This window comes from Mixophyes fleayi, chromosome 3 (genome assembly GCF_038048845.1).
Source record: "Mixophyes fleayi isolate aMixFle1 chromosome 3, aMixFle1.hap1, whole genome shotgun sequence".
Classification (NCBI taxonomy): Eukaryota; Metazoa; Chordata; class Amphibia; order Anura; family Limnodynastidae; genus Mixophyes; species Mixophyes fleayi.
Window position 1 is genome coordinate 314,546,426 of NC_134404.1, and position 16,129 is coordinate 314,562,554.

The following is a 16,129-nucleotide window of genomic DNA, read 5'->3' on the forward strand; positions in this document are numbered from 1 at the left end:
GAGCCACGAGATCATAGTGAGCAGGACAGAGCCCATCTGATGGTTGTCACTTGAATGGACAAGACCCGGCCAGCTGAAATCAGAGTCAGAGTTCATTCAAGACAAGAATCAGAGATCTCACCTGTGTGCCCAATGCCTGGATGTCGTGCTCGAAGGTCGTGTGCATTCGCTGTAGTGTTTCTACGGTGTTCTGATCTCTCCCGAGCTCTTCTGGTAGCTTCTTATGTTTATCTTGTATACGCCCAAAGATCTCTTTAGCATCGTGATAGAATTTATGCAGTTCATAAGAGGCAGCCAGTATTTGCGTTCTGGTGTCAATCAGTTCCAGGAGATCCGCCCAGGCCTCATTGAGACCATCCTTCCATTCTGCTATGGTAGCAGCATCGGAATGTCCAGAGTTAATGAGGTCATCTGCCATGTGGTTGACAGTGTCCACTCTTTCCTGCCCAATGTGGCCAGTGTCACGTGCAAACTCCCGAAACCTTTCCTGTAACATCTGCGGGAAGAAAAAAGTTACGTTTTTATGTGAATATTAAAAGATTTAATCAGCGTGTTAAAACTGTACTAGAAGCCATAACCAGATGGATTACGTAGTAACTAGAGATGCAATCTAGATACATTTGCATGCAGATTATTGGCAGGCAGCTAACAAAAGGACACTACTAGAAAGCTGGAACGCTAACCAAGCCGTTCCTGTAAGAGTGTAGAGGAAGCTGGTCTGATTACCAGGAAGGTTGTATGTGATAAATCTACTACTACAGACAATGGCCAACATACTGTCTCTGCTATGAGTTCCACGCTAAACACCCTGAATCACTGTATTGGTTATAATACCAGAAACAATAGTGCCACTCAAGCTGCCCAAACATGCAATTATATTACATTTTTTTTAATGGACAATGTAAATCCAGATCTTTATATTGAATGATTTGTACATGCACTGGTCAGAATATAAAATACTTGAGATTATGAGAATGTGCAGCAAAGAGAGGAAATACTACAATAAGTCCATACACAGCAATATTCCTGTAGTCAAGTACTGGAAATACACTTGTACTATTACATTTTGGTACAATCAAATTAAAAATTGTTGCATGTGGGGTCACATCCTTACTCGGCTTGGACAGTATTGTGCATATTAGAATGTACTTTTTCACGCTGACATCTAGGAATAGCAATACAGTCCCCATCTAGACTGAGTCCCCTGGCTCCTCAGTATTGCTGTTTCACACTAGATTGTAAGCTCTCACCAACAGGGCCCTCCCTTCCTTTATTTCCGCATCTGAATGCATTTTGGTCTACTACTACCACAACTATTATAGCATCACGTTGATGCTTGGATCTCAATGTGATCCGATGTCTCTCCCCACAGGTGATGTGCAGTCCACCGCCACTACAAATTATGTTTTGTAATTGATTTACAAGCACCTTTAAAGTAGCTGAATACAAACAATGTATTATAATTATTATTATACAACAAAGACACTGATGGAATTTCTCAATCAACTCTACATAGTGCAAAAAAAGAAGAAGATTACATACAGTAACATGTTCGTAGTCCTGACCCAGTTCATGGGAACCTGCCACAACTTCCCGCTCTGCAATCCACTGCTCCAGATCATCCACCTCGCGGTTGAGCTGGAACAGTCGGTGTCGCTCGTCCAATCGTCCTCTCCTCTCTTCCGACAAATCTTTCAGACCTGCATACAGTTTATCAACCTGCGACTGACGCATGCTGATACGTTCACTGCACCCCAAAGAAAGATGTTTGGGGGGATGGATGGGGGAGAAAGGACAGAGGGAAAGGAAAATCATGTTAAACTGAACTTGGTGGTAAAACGTATGAGAACTCTACACAGAACAGATAAAACATACAGGTGTTTTACCATCAGTTTAAAGTATAGACATCACCCACACCCAGCAGAGGCAGCCATTGGTGACGGTTTGTCTTATGCCTCAGGAGGTCACTAGTTTCCATTTACATGAATAGTGTTTAACCCACAAACATGGTTGTCTCCAGTGTGGGTTGGAGATAGTAGACCAGGTTTATAAAACTTATATAGGATTTATAAAGCCATTTACACCAATAGATTGATTTAAAAGTAAATGTTCTTAGTGACTGTAAATGTTTAGGTGTTATACTAGTACTAGCCAAGACAATTATATAACTTAAAGGGTAAATAAACTCCCAAGTCCGCCTCTGCATATAAATAGAAAAGAACGCTAACCTTTCGGGATGTCCATCTGCCACCAACGCCCGGCTTGTCTTTGAAAGCTGGTGCACGGTCTCCGCATAATCCTCCACTGCCTGCTCCAGGATCTGGTGCTTCTTCAGCATCGACACTGCACTCTGCTCATCCTGCAAGTAAAACCCAGGGGTCAGCAGGAACTCGATATGCAGAATGTTACTTCTCAGGCAACCTGGCAGGACGGTGCCAGGAGGAAGGTCATGAACAGAACGGAAGTTTCTGTTTCTATATACAGGTCCACTGAGATGTCTAGGGAGTGCGTTACCTCACCTGAAATATATATTTACCAGTATGTGCACTGCTGCATTGCGTGGATCAATAGTCTGCTATTTTGAGAAGTGTAGAGGGTACTGTCGCTTGCTTCATATATATAGCCAATACTAATAAGGTTTATTACTTCTGAGATTTTATGTTTCTTAACTATTTCTAGCACATTCAATATATAATGGTTATGGTTTACAGTGCTACCTATAACATATGTATATTATAAGGCAGGGGACGGGCATTCTTTGTTTATGGAGCACATTATGTTATGTGCTTGTGTTTACCCTGGAAAATAATTTAATATGTACAATCTGATCTCTGTATTGTATGTTATAATTTTGGCCAATACTACGTTTCATTGTATTCTGTTCAGGATTCATCTCTCTGAGCTGTATCTCAATGTTTCACAGAGTCACTGGTTCCCACATGTATATAGCATTGCAGTAATGACCCCTATTACACAGTAAGGTATAATTGCCCATCACCTTTGCTTTCTCTTCGGACATCATATAAAGCTCCTGCTCACTCATCCAGGCTTCTGCCTCTGCAGCATCAAAGTAATACTGCTGAGCCTTGTGTGACTCTTCCAGCCGCCTGTGCCTCTTCTCCGTCTCTTCGATGAGAAGGCTCCAGAGCGTTTGGAGGTCAGCGAGCCGCTGCTGGATTGCCTCAGCGTTAAGGCTGCCATCTTCCAAAATCTGTTGGCTCCTGTCAAAGATGTCGTCATAGCGGTGCTGGTGGCCTTGGATCTCCTTCTGAAGGGTCTGTACAGAAAACACATCAACAAGTTAAACCCTTGTCATCTGCTTCCAAAGCAGACCCAACACTCAGGGTACTCTCATGCCATCTAAAAATGCTCCAAGATTACTATGGTCTATTGCCATTGCTGGAGATCTGTGGTGCTGTCTCTCTGAAAAACCTCCTTCTGTTCACAGGGGCTGACTATTGCATATAATTAGGTACCACGTTCTATGGAAATGTCCACCTAATGAACGTTTGCACCTTTTCTTTGCTATCTGTCTGGAAGGACGCAACCATTGAAGGACTCAGTCTTGGACCCCCACCAATCTGCTACCGAGGGACATGTGGGGGGAGAAGCACTAGCCAATGAGAAGGTTTACTTAAACTACAAGCCCATTAAAAGAGTTTCTGCTCATTTTTAACGTTTTTGGGGGTAAATTTTTGAAGTCTCAGTGGGTCACTTCTTTCTTGTATCTAATAATCCAATATGGCTACTACCTCCAGCATCATTTCTCCAACCCTACAATAAATGATGTAGGCCAATTACAGAAAACGTTCAAATACAAGTTTAACAATTTATTAGCAGAAATCTTAGAATTAACTTTGTTTTTATATAAAGAAAAAGGTGAAAGTACTAAAATGTTATATTGTATTCTCCGATTTTCAAAACAGGATGTCTCGGTTACACACTGGATTTACAATAACACATGAAAATAATGTACCAAATCATTCTAGGTATTATGTGAATGACAGTGGTCAGAGGAATTTGGCAGCTTTGATCCTCAGACCGCATTATTCCTAAACCTCTTTGGATTCGCAAAAGTAAACATTTGATCAAATAAGAAATATTACAAGCGGCAAAATCTGTCTCTTTGAAATATAGGTCAGAAAAATAACAATGTGTCTCCAGGAAATCTCTTAAAAGGTAAACCAGGCTCCCAAAACGGACAGATAATGAGAAGAGCTTCTCCTCCACAATACTATTACTAATGTTTACATTTGGGGTGTAGCTGCTATTGCAGCAAGGAAGGAAACCACACAAATACCATTCCATCTAATGAACCCTGCTTGCTCGGGAAATGCAATGTACAGATGGTTTATGATTTAACTCTACCGTATGAAAAACTATATCCTCTAAAGGGGCTAATCTAGGAAATGACTGGGGAAAATGATGGTGGTAAAAGGGACTTATAAGTAACATTAGATGAAGTTGATATTGTAGAAAACAAATGGACCATTCTAATGCCAGTGCCTGGATGTATTCTACCCGCACACAGAACACATGGCAGGCAAGTTACCACACTGCATATTAATCACGGCCTCTGCCAGTCATGACAGCTTGCCATGGCAAACAGAAAGCAGGACATTCTTGGAGTGAGCGCAGTGACTGATGCGTCCTCTTCCTCTCCTGCCCATATGTATTGTACGCCGTCAGTAGCTGCACTCTAGTGATAGATTATTGCTGAGCATCCGGTAACTGGAGGGCCAGGGAGAGGCATATTAGGGGCCAGGAGACAAGCTGTTGCTCCGAGCCTGATGCCAGTAAAAATGAGGTTCCCACTCACGAGAGGAATGGGCCTGTGAAGAGGTGACTGCACTCAGCAGAGGGAAGCGGTGGGGAAAGGAGGGTCAGAGGGGAGTTTTTAGTTCAACAAAAATGTACTCCTAGCATGTATTTATGTCATGTTAAAAGCCACCTGTAAGAACAACATGAAGCATAATGCCTGCAATGGACACACGCATGTATTGAAAATTGGCCACTGTACAAACCTGATTTTTCTTTATCAGTAGCTGTACAGTCTGGAGGTTGTGTCCATGGTCAGTCGATGTTGCAATGGGCATCCTCTCTTCAACCCAGAGCTGAAATGACAGTTATTTATTTTTAAAAAATAGGCCACAAACACAATTGGATAAAAACATAAATAGCTGAATTTAGAACACTCAGGGAAATCAGGTAGCTGGAGTTTACGTTCACTTACAATCTCGTCCTCCACATCCCGGTTAAACTGATGGATCTCTTTAGAAGCCAATAGGTATTTTTTCCTTTCATTCAAGGGTGCAAGTAGCTCCACAAATCTGTGCTCCACTACCGTACGCTTGCTGTCCACCTCATCCGTGCTCTTCCCCTCCTGGCTGAGGACTTGTGCCTGACTCTGAAGCTCTTCCACCTCCTTCTTTCGGACATCCATCTGATTTTCCAGCATCTATCAAACAAAAAGCAGTGTAAGCAGCCAACCTTAATTATGGCGCTCCGTCAGACACCCCACTAAGAACTGGGCCTGGATCTCTTGCGGACATTGGAATTTAATCAGTGATTTAGGAAATCAATCATAAGCAGTAATTATCTAATGACTACACTGAAGATCAGCGAGCCTGGACTCTCCACTTCAATAGATTCTCTTACAGAGCCCTTAATTCCACCCAGCTTAGGTGTTGGTCCCATAAACTACAATAAACGTTATAACTTGTTGGTATTATAAAGAGGTGAATATTCATGACATGCCTGTATGTAAGCCAGTTATATTTCATTCTTTGCAGAATATTATAGTGTGGATTGTATGTGTTTAAGTGAGGTGTGCACAATGTATCATATTTAACAAAACGTACCGTTATTATATAGTGCAAAACACAGCTTACTCTAATGTGGAAGTATTGAATTAGGAAAGAGACATTTAATCTGGGGATGCCCATGGCAACCAATCAGGAATTGGCTTTCAATCAAGCATCTGATTAGTTGCTACGGGAAACGCCATCTTTGCATAAAGTACTCAAAGGTCTCTTGATGTTTTTTGCTGTGCTACCCATCTTTGGTGTTATTCATAAAGACATTTCATCACTGACCACAATTCTCCAACAAAACAACATACCAAAGAGAGTAAGCAACATAAAGCAAAAAATAGAGCTATATTATACAAAGCCAAATTCTACAGAATATTTTCATGATTAATGTAAGATATAAGTGAGGCAAGTGAAATAAGTGAAACATGTAAAAGATGAAAGGAATGAAGCACATTGTTCATAACAATGAATTCTATGCCTATGGTTGACTTTGAAGCACACTTTCCCCCGTGCGCATTGTTAGCCAGATGCCCGGTCACATAGAACACTTGGGAATTGGGTAACATGGGGGCGCTTCATAGCATACATGAGGCAGATGATTAGTCGCATCTATGTAAAAAGAAATGTATTGTGCAGCCATATATTCTGCGGTTACTAAGTGACATTTAACGGCTCTATTGATTTTTCTCGATGCTTTTATGGTAACAGAGCCTTTGTCCTTGGGGCTCCAGAAGCTTTTACAGACGGTTCTTTGATGCCCAAATCTGGCTCAAGTCTGACCTAAATATAACGCTGTGCTCAGGGAGAGAGGACTAGACATAAAGAGTCTAAATGAAGCTCTTATTTCCAGCACACAGTGACCTCTCAGTTTCTCTATTCTCTCCCATATCTGGCATTTCACAGATCACATTCCGCAGCAACGGTCAGACTGCAGAACAATAAATGTGCAAACAGAGGCTGTTCAGAGTGTGCAGCAGACGGGCTGTGTAGGAGAGCGGAGCTGTTTACACATTCCCTCCTTTGTTCCAGGCTTCCTGGCTCTGTCAGACGACTAATAAGCCAACGTTTCACCTCACTTTACTACCTTCTGGGGGTTTATCCTTCCGCCTCAGACAAAAATATAGCTGGAAATATATATCTATCTCTGTACCTACGTCCTTCCCTTACAGTGGTACGGGTTAGAATGGAGCTGTCCATGTTTCCATGAATGAGCCCCCTGTATATATTCCCTTCCTACAGAATATAAAGATCTGCATAAATGCTATTTCACCCCCTTTCTTGATCAGTTTCTTTTGTCTACAGGACAGCTACACAAAGATAATATTTTTATTACTTACGGATTTTTTTAAAGTTGGTTTTTGGGGGAACAAACAAGAATGACAGATATATAAAAAATCTGAATAAACTTTAGAAAAGATATTGGAATAAATGAGGCTTATTTTACTTTTGTACTGTAGGAAAAAAGTAGCAGATGTAGGGTAATATTGTACTTTCGTCTAAGAGATTTATACCACTGAAACATATAGCATGCATCTGATATTTAAAGGGATAATAAACTACCATGGAGCCATAACTAAGTTTTAGTACATGTTCATGTACTTTTACCCAGTTTCCCCCCCATCATTGAAGCTACAGTTTTGTTTCTTTGCATGAGCTTGTGACCACTTAACCCAAGACGTACATCACCTGCTGATTTATATGTGGGACACTGTCAGGGCAGGTGGGCTCACATTGTATATGGGAACATAGGAACGGTCTTTAAACCAGCATTTTTCTTTTTAAAAAGGGGACAACAAATGGAGCTTCTCTCACCCATCTCCTTTCAATTACAATAAAGAGTGCACAGAGGACGTTCTGTATGAGATGTAGAAAAGGTCATCCAACCAGACAATTATCGAATTCAATTACTAGCCTGACTCCTGTAATGATGTTCATGTGAAGGCAGGCTGGGTCCCTCTGACAGAAGAGGGAATAAATATATTACAGACCACAGTAACTATCTAGTTACATCAGTCATTACATCACTTCTACTCCTCTGGAGATCCAATGTGTCAGTATCTATGTGATTTGTGAATTTCATCAACAGAATATATATCACAAAATACAGATTTTATCAAATAACAGCGGCAGAATTAGCTATAGCTTGCTTCCTTCACATATGGGGACCATGGCCTTATCTGTGAGGAGTTTGTATGTTCTCCCTGTGTTTGCGTGGGTTTCCTCCGGTTTCCTCCCACACTCCAAAAACATACTGGTAGGTTAATTGGCTGCTAACAAATTGACCCTAGTCTGTCTCGGTCTGTATGTGTGTGTATGTTAGGGAATTTAGACTGTAAGCCCTAATGGGACTGATGTGAGTTCCCTGTACAGCACTGCGGAATTAGTGTCGCTATATAAATAAATGATGATGATGATGGGGAGGGAAGTCATGTAATGTGCACACAAGAATCTAGATGGTGGAGCACAATCCATATTCATTGTATAATCCAGCCAGCCAAAGGTCTACTAAACTCCACAATTGAACCATGGGGAGTAAAACACATTGTTCAGTGCTAAAGTTCCATATCAGGATTGTGACCTTCTGGGATCTCAAAAGAGAAGTAATCTCAGTTTATGTGACATCACTGGTCCAGAGTATGAATTCTGCAATCTGCACAGTGCAATTCTACATAGCAAGGCTGCAAAGTTGTAATTCAGACCCTGTCTGCTTAGTTAGAGAAGCTCCTCCCTCCAAACATGGCAGCCTGCTGCTGTGATACTGCATGAGGGACTTTTTTGTAAAGTAGGAACACTTCAGACATGTATATTATTCAGTAATACAAAGCTTTTCACACTCTTGGCTATCTCCCTCTTATGTAAGTGGTTTTATTCTAGCGTTGATAATGTGTTTATAATCAAGCCAGAGAGTCAGATTTTGTAGTTGGGCGAGACTAACCTATGCAGAAACCAGGGCCGTGTCCCCACCACAGTTTATTCACATGTCGATTAATCTTATGCCCACAGAAGACAGATGTAAACTACAGTATATTTCTTTCAGAGCCATCCTTGTTGTATATTGCAATAAAAAGTATTAGCCCATGAAATGACCACCCCTTTGCGGCTGGTAACAAACTTTACCCCTATGCACCATGTTTTTACAAGGGCATGGGAATGACAATGATATGCTACTAAGTGTGGCATCATGTCTGGAGCCAAACTGTCACTCCAGAGAGACCGTCAGCATTTACTGTGCAGAAATAATAGAGTGGTCAGCAAGCAGTGTTCTATAGAACGTGGTGCAGTGTATACAGGATGCAGTACTTACTGCAGAGAGAGAACTACTGGATCTAGAACTACACAGATTGGCTATTAGGGTAAAATATATCAAATAAGCATTTTAGTTAAACTGTTAATAATATGTAGCTACCCAAAATCTAGTCTGACCTATATTCTGATAACCCCCCTCCCTTATAACTTTCCCTAAACTGGAGAAAACTACTCATATTAAATATCCAAATAAGTAAACAGAGGTACATAATTGTAATAGCGAGCTAATTATCTGAAAATAATATTGAGTTTGCCCCCCCCTCCCCCATTGTCATCCAATTTAGATTTAAGGGCCCTACAAAAAAAATGGGGAATTTAAAAAAAGTTACCAAACTAAAGCCCTGCTGGGAGAAAACAAACAAAACCATGACTACTACTCTAACACCAAAACATGTAAAAAAATAAATAAAAAAAAAATTATTGGTCATTTACCCAGCACATAGCAAAATGCTGAAATGTGTCTGGTCACAAAGCTACAGAGTATTCCGGTCATTATGTATTTAAAATGTGAATTTAAATATTATGTATTTAAATATTTAGTAAAAGAATTGTTGTTTAAATTAGATCTGAAGTTTACATTTCACTCAACCAAGATTAGGTTTGACTTTTATAACCATGGAAAGCTGTTTTGAGACAACGAGCAAAGTGCGTTTCATTTTAAAGTGTACCTGTTGCTGACTCATTATGGAGGCAGCCATTTTGTGGATCGATACGTACCCTAGTTTCAGGGCTGACAGAAGCTCTGTGGGTGCCCTAAGTGGCACCCCCACCTCCTAGGAGGTAATGCCCTGCATACCCGTTTCTTCTACCCATAGTAGATGGGTGTGGTTATTTCCTGTTCCGCAGACTGGGAATGTGGTGCCGAGCTGTGACATCATAGCCCCACTCTCCCAGCATATTACAGATATGGAAAAGCAGCAGTGACCGGTGCTCACTGAGGGGGCTTTGTGAGACCATTAAAAAAGCGTAATGAGAGAAGTTATGGTACTCAATGAGTGTTTTAGGTGCCGCCTAACCATTGGGGCCCTAGGTGACTGTCTGATGCCACCCTCCTTGGGTACACTTTAATGGTAAAAGGGCCTACTATTCACGGCACCGTTTTCTTTGCAACAACTTCTAAATCAAATTTATAGGTACTGGATTGAAGTTCCACATCAGCCGCTCACTCACCTGCTGTTTCTTCAGGAGAATATTAACACTGGTGAGATCTTTTCCATAGTCGTCAGACTGAATCTGGCTCTCTAACCCGTGGAGCCACTTGTCCAAATCTGCACAGCTCTGAGTGAACAGTTCAGCTTTGTTGGCATCAAAAAGCCTCTGGGCTTTTGTCTGCGTGGTGGATTCAAGTTCTTCCCACATTTTGTGCAAGGCTGTCATCTTCTCTTTCACTACGGCCTCGGTTTCTGGCTTCTCTGCCATCAGCTGGTTACCTTCCTACAATATAGTAAGGAAATACAATTGCTTATAAAACCATTTAGTGGAAAGCTCTTAGAAATGTTACGTTGAGAGCAGCGCACAGTGATCAGCAGTCACAGCAGCATAGCCTTGTGTTCAATTCTGACCAGGGTGTTATACAAGAGGAGTTCAGCCTGCGTTCAAATGCATTTACTCTGAGAATTCTGGTTCCAAAAGACATAATTTTAGGTTACTTAGCAGCTGACTCATTTGGCCCTGGTGTGAGTTTTCTTACTCTTGTGGTAGCGAAATTAGATTTCAAACTCATTTGGTGCATGTGCCCAACATACAGCACTGCAAAACACGTTTGCATTATATAAAGGATGGTACAGATCACCTTGTATATATAGATACAATTTGTGGAGTTTCAGCCTTATGCAGAGAATTCTCTGGGGTCATGACCCCTGCGAAACAATTAGAAAACTCAGCAGATAGGCTACGAGATGCGGTTGCGATGTCACAGCAATGACTAAAGCCACTCAGAACGTTCCGATACAGCAGACTGAAGTCACACACTGAACATTCCGACGAGCTGCTGTTGAGAGCTTGGCGCACAGTACGTTACTGAGGCCTCACACAGCTGCAAGCTTACGTAAAGGACAGCTAGTTCTTTAGGCATGCGAGATGCTTTCCAACTCCATTTACGTCCAGTAATTGTAGCGCATTACCTTCTCTATTTTGTCCAACCATTCCTTGTTGGAAGCCAGTTCGGCCATGAAAGCCTGGTGCTTGAGCCATTTACTGTGTAAGTTCCTAGCCTCATCATAAGACATATCCCTAGCAGTGAGCATTTTCTCATTAATCCACAAGGACAGCTGAAAGACAGGGGAAAAATGTAATTAATCATAAAATACTGGCAATGTTATTAATAAAAAACACATTGACTGTTGGAGACATCTGGAGCATATTAAATCTACAAATAAACCAAACCATATGGAACATTTTAGATATGCTTAAATATGAAACTAGGATCCAATATATCACACATCCATCTCTTTTTGGACAACAATAGGCTCCTATGTCTCTTAGGAGCTGCTGATCATTTGCAGTGCTGCATTTTCACGCTATGCAGGATTAAAATACACTGAAAATGTAAAGAGTAACTTGCTTTTAAGGCAGAGCGTGGTATTAGTCAGCACCTGCATGTGACAACTTCACGAAGGAATCTGACTTTAATCCATTCCACCCACCCCCCGGAGCTCATAAATAAATAAATACACAGCTTCTTGTAGAGTCCATACATCATTAATATACGGATACTATGGGACACCTGAGACGTTAACCATGCACAGTGACAGGCGCCCCTCTATCATGATGCAGTCTGATGTACAGCATGTCTATTCTGAGTTAAGTAGACTGGAATATACCAATCTAATAATCACCCTGGAGCCATTAGAAGCTGCAGAGCATGGTCAGTGTGAAATCAATAAGTCCTAATCCTCAACATGCACAACTAAAAACCCTGCACTATTTTTCAATTTGTTGATCTAATTTGAACTTCCAAGCATAAACTTGTATAAAGCAGCACTAGTAGACAATTCCTAAGTAATGCTCCTTGTATCTTATTCAATATTATAAAAACATGTGCTGTAACACCAGCCAATCAAATATTTGTTTTTATTTTTCAAGCAGTAGCAAATATCCGATTGGTTGATTCGGTTTACAGTACATACGTGCACACTGCATCACGTGTCCATGACAGTGTCTGTAACTAGCGAAATTCTATTAGGTCATCGATTTAGGCACAAAACGGTTTAATTTATGCTCTAAATAAATAATAAGCATAGCTATCTGCTCATCACATACATGACATATATGTATGAAATAGTAGACAGTGGTTCACAGAACGTCACCATTATCTATTCAATCTGCTTTGTAGAAAGACGTTCCCAGCTATACATCTATAGCGAATTCAGCAGGAGGAATTTGCCGCATTCTCCAAAGCTGGACATGGATGTCATCATCACCATTTATTTATATAGCGCCACTGATTCCGCAGCGCTGTCACTCATTCTGCCAGTGCAGGTCAGCAGAGCTGAAGGTGTGAAGTACAGAAAACACAACTCACCTCTTGGCAATCCTGCAGAAACTTCTGCATCTCTCTGTTGTCCTTGAGACGTGTCAAAAGATCATTTGCCGCCTCTCGATTCCTCTTATGTCTTAAAATAAAGGACCAAAATGTTGATGAAAAGATAGAACTAATAAATTTGTGTTTTTATAAAAAAAATGTTATAAAGCCGCGATAGAATATGGACAGTAAAAGCCAATAAACATCCGCCAGTACCCAATGATGAGTAAATGGGAGGGATTTAAGGAGCAATATTTGTAAGAAAACACATGTCTATGGAATTTAGAATATTTATTTCACCGTATGTTGAAGATCACTTAATATTTAAAGATCATGAATGCTGCTCCTATTTCCAATAGAAACAGTTTTCCTTTGCACTTATTAGACAAAATGCTTCCTGCTCAAGATCTGCAGAGTGGAAATATGAATTTCCCCTGGACCCAAGAATCAGCAACCACAACTGCAATAATGACCATGTCTGCAAACCTGATCATTATTAAATAGGCGAATGCTGCATGATTTGGTTTTCTATTTGGACAGCTGATATTTAGTACTAGTGGAATGTTCTCCTCATGCCTACTGAAAGGGGCTTGGCATCCCTACATAAAACTATATCTAAATCTATTTGATCTTTTCACATCCTCCCTCCTAGGTAGTGTCAGATGCTACCTTTACGGAATGCTGCTGAATCCGCCCGACCACTAATTTGCATACTAGAGCCACTGACATTAGAAGAAAATTCCAGATGGAAAATAGGAATAACTAAAAAAAAAGTAAGCAGATCTTAAACAAACATCAATGAATAATTTTTAAACATATCATTGAATGTAAATGTATTCTCATGATGACAGGTACGCTTAAAGGAGCCAACCCTTCAAAGAGCTGCAAATTGTCATGGGTCAACCACCTCCATACTTACTGCTGTCTAGTTAAACTAGCAGTGTGCATCTATTTTTAAGTGACTGATATACCTGCAAAGTTTCTCACTCGTTAACAATCGTCCCCCAAGGTTCAATCTACCCCTTTTCTCTTTACTTGGGATCACAAAACAGTGAGGCGAAGGGAGGTTCTGTCATTTAAACCAGGTACCGGAGGGATGACTTAGTTGGAAGAGAAATGTGTAGCTGGGTAGAGTTCTACTTTAGAAACAGACGCACACCGCTAGTATAACTGGATAATAGTAAATCACATGTGATGGAAAATCAGAAGGACAACCTTACCGATCGTCAATAGAATCAACTTTTTCTTCAATTTTATCCGAGTTGATGTTTCCGTCATTGACCAATCTCCTTCCAGTATCTACCACTGCGTTAATCTTTTCCTCACTGGCATCCATGGTGGTCATGAAGTCTTCCTGCTTCTTGATGGCGGCTTCGGCAGCTTCCAAATTATTTGGCATTTCGGTGTGTGCTAAGACATATTCCTTTATCGGAATAAAAAAAGAATGAACTTATCACAAAACGGGGGGAGGAGAACTTTCTTTTGTATCTGTATATTTGGTTGTATCATTTAATCCAGCTTCTACATATTATATGTTATGAAACAGAATATTAAACATCCACTGTTCAACAGCAAGCCACTACTACAACAAAACACTAAATGCAACATTACAGTAAACAATCAAATATGCGCAGTTAGGTAGAACATACGGTTTTGGGAACAACGCAAAAGAGTGGGTAAGACACAGCATAAGAGCAAGAATTAATCTCTATGCCCGTGTCTTCTGACTTCCATTACAATAGCTTCAGCCAGTTTTCTCCGAGAGAAGAGGGAGAGGGAGAGGGAGAGGGAGAGGGAGAGGGAGAGGGAGAGGGAGAAAGAGGAAGAGGAAGAGGAGGAGGGGGAGTGGAGGAGGGGGAGTGGAGGAGGGGGAGTGGAGGAGGGGGAGTGGAGGAGGGGGAGGGGGAGTGGAGGAGGGGGAGGGGGAGGGGGAGGGGGAGGGGGAGGAGGAGGGGGAGGAGGAGGAGGGGGAGGAGGAGGGGGAGGAGGAGGGGGAGGGGGAGGAGGAGGGGGAGGAGGAGGGGGAGGAGGAGGGGGAGGAGGAGGGGGAGGGGGAGGGGGAGGGGGAGGGGGAGGGGAGGAGGGGGAGGGGGGGAGGGGGAGGGGGAGGGGAGGAGGGGGAGGGGGGGGGAGGAGGAGGAGGAGGAGGAGGAGGAGGAGGAGGAGGAGGAGGAGGAGGAGGAGGAGGAGGAGGAGAGAAGAGCAGAGCAGAGCTGCAGTCTATCCCAGAACAATACATGTCTGACAGTTGCAGATAAAAGCCAAAAAGATTAATATATTTAGTGAAAGTACCAGGAGAACATGAACAAATCAATAAATTAACCTGTATCTGGAAAATGGCTATAGATATGAAAATGCATAGGATGTAATATTACATATGAAATGATGTGACAAATACACACCTGGTTATTAAGAAAAGCTTCCGCTTGCTTGGTATCTCTTAAGAAGAGCTGGTAAGCATGGGATTGAGACAAGAGGTTTTGCCTGTTCTCCCACATTTTATGAAGCTCGTTCCATCCGGTGTCAAGAGCCTGAAGACGCTGACGCAAGAACATGTACTGTGCGTCCGTCTGTCCCTGTGTTACCATCTCACCCATGTCCCTCATCTTCTGGTAATCTTCCTCATAGTTGTCAATTTCGTTTTTAATATTTTCATGCTGAGTAAGCAGCTTCTCGGCTTCAGCTAGAGTGTTTGGCATATCTTCTGAGGCAATAGCTGTCTGGGTCCTCGATAACCAGGACTGGAAATCATCTAGTTCACGCAGGAACTGCTGGAGCTTGCTGGCTTCTCCAAGAGACTCTTCTCTGTTCTTCAGGGTTGTTTTCATCTCTTCCCACACTTCATTAATCTCTGCCAGTCTATTCATGATGGCTTGAGCTTGGTCTGGATGCTCAGCTTCCAATTTCTCAGCCTCTTTCTGAAGATCTGTCAATTTGGCCTCAATGGCGGCCAAGTCACGTTCCATACCGGTTAACTTCCTCTGGAGAGCCATAACTCCGGCCAAGTCATTACCCAGCTCCTGAGTGGACTCGATGACTTTGGTCTTTTCCCTGATCCAGGATTTTGTCTCATTGCACTCAAGATGGTAGTTCTGAATACTAAGAGCTGAACTCAGGGCATCTTTCGTTCTATCAACCAGTTCTCTGAACTGACTCCATCTAATACAAAACAAAAGGATTCCGTGAACATGAAGTATGAGCAGAACTGATTGCTCAGAGGAAAGAAAAATGTCTTATGTACAAGAACCCTTAATCAAAGCACATTTTTGTAGGACTGTATTTCCAAACTCACCTGGTGTTCAACTTGTCTTGCTGTGCTTTGATTTCTTTCTCACTTGGATGTCCACTGTGAATCAATTGACGAGCAATTTGGTTCACAACAGCTACCCGTGAAGCCTGATTGTTCATTTCTGGCTCCAAGCTTTCAAATCTAAAATTAGAACAGAGCGATGTTAAACATATTTTTTTTTAAAACGATTTGTAGACA

General features: G+C 41.7%; 1 protein-coding gene across 2 annotated transcripts in view; it reads right to left on the bottom strand.

Moving 5' to 3' along the window:
* SPTBN1 (spectrin beta, non-erythrocytic 1) overlaps window positions 1-16,129 on the bottom strand; it is a 128,272-nt gene that overhangs the window by 15,933 nt on the left and 96,210 nt on the right. For both annotated transcript variants that reach the window (XM_075204047.1, XM_075204049.1), the window contains 12 exons: window positions 15,935-16,072; window positions 15,045-15,801; window positions 13,863-14,065; window positions 12,643-12,733; window positions 11,243-11,389; window positions 10,290-10,553; window positions 5,234-5,458; window positions 5,025-5,114; window positions 2,999-3,277; window positions 2,229-2,359; window positions 1,543-1,747; window positions 122-496 (listed from right to left, as the gene is read on the bottom strand). In XM_075204047.1, coding sequence (XP_075060148.1) covers window positions 122-496; window positions 1,543-1,747; window positions 2,229-2,359; window positions 2,999-3,277; window positions 5,025-5,114; window positions 5,234-5,458; window positions 10,290-10,553; window positions 11,243-11,389; window positions 12,643-12,733; window positions 13,863-14,065; window positions 15,045-15,801; window positions 15,935-16,072 — 2,905 coding nt within the window. The remainder of the gene's footprint in view (window positions 1-121; window positions 497-1,542; window positions 1,748-2,228; window positions 2,360-2,998; window positions 3,278-5,024; window positions 5,115-5,233; window positions 5,459-10,289; window positions 10,554-11,242; window positions 11,390-12,642; window positions 12,734-13,862; window positions 14,066-15,044; window positions 15,802-15,934; window positions 16,073-16,129) is intronic.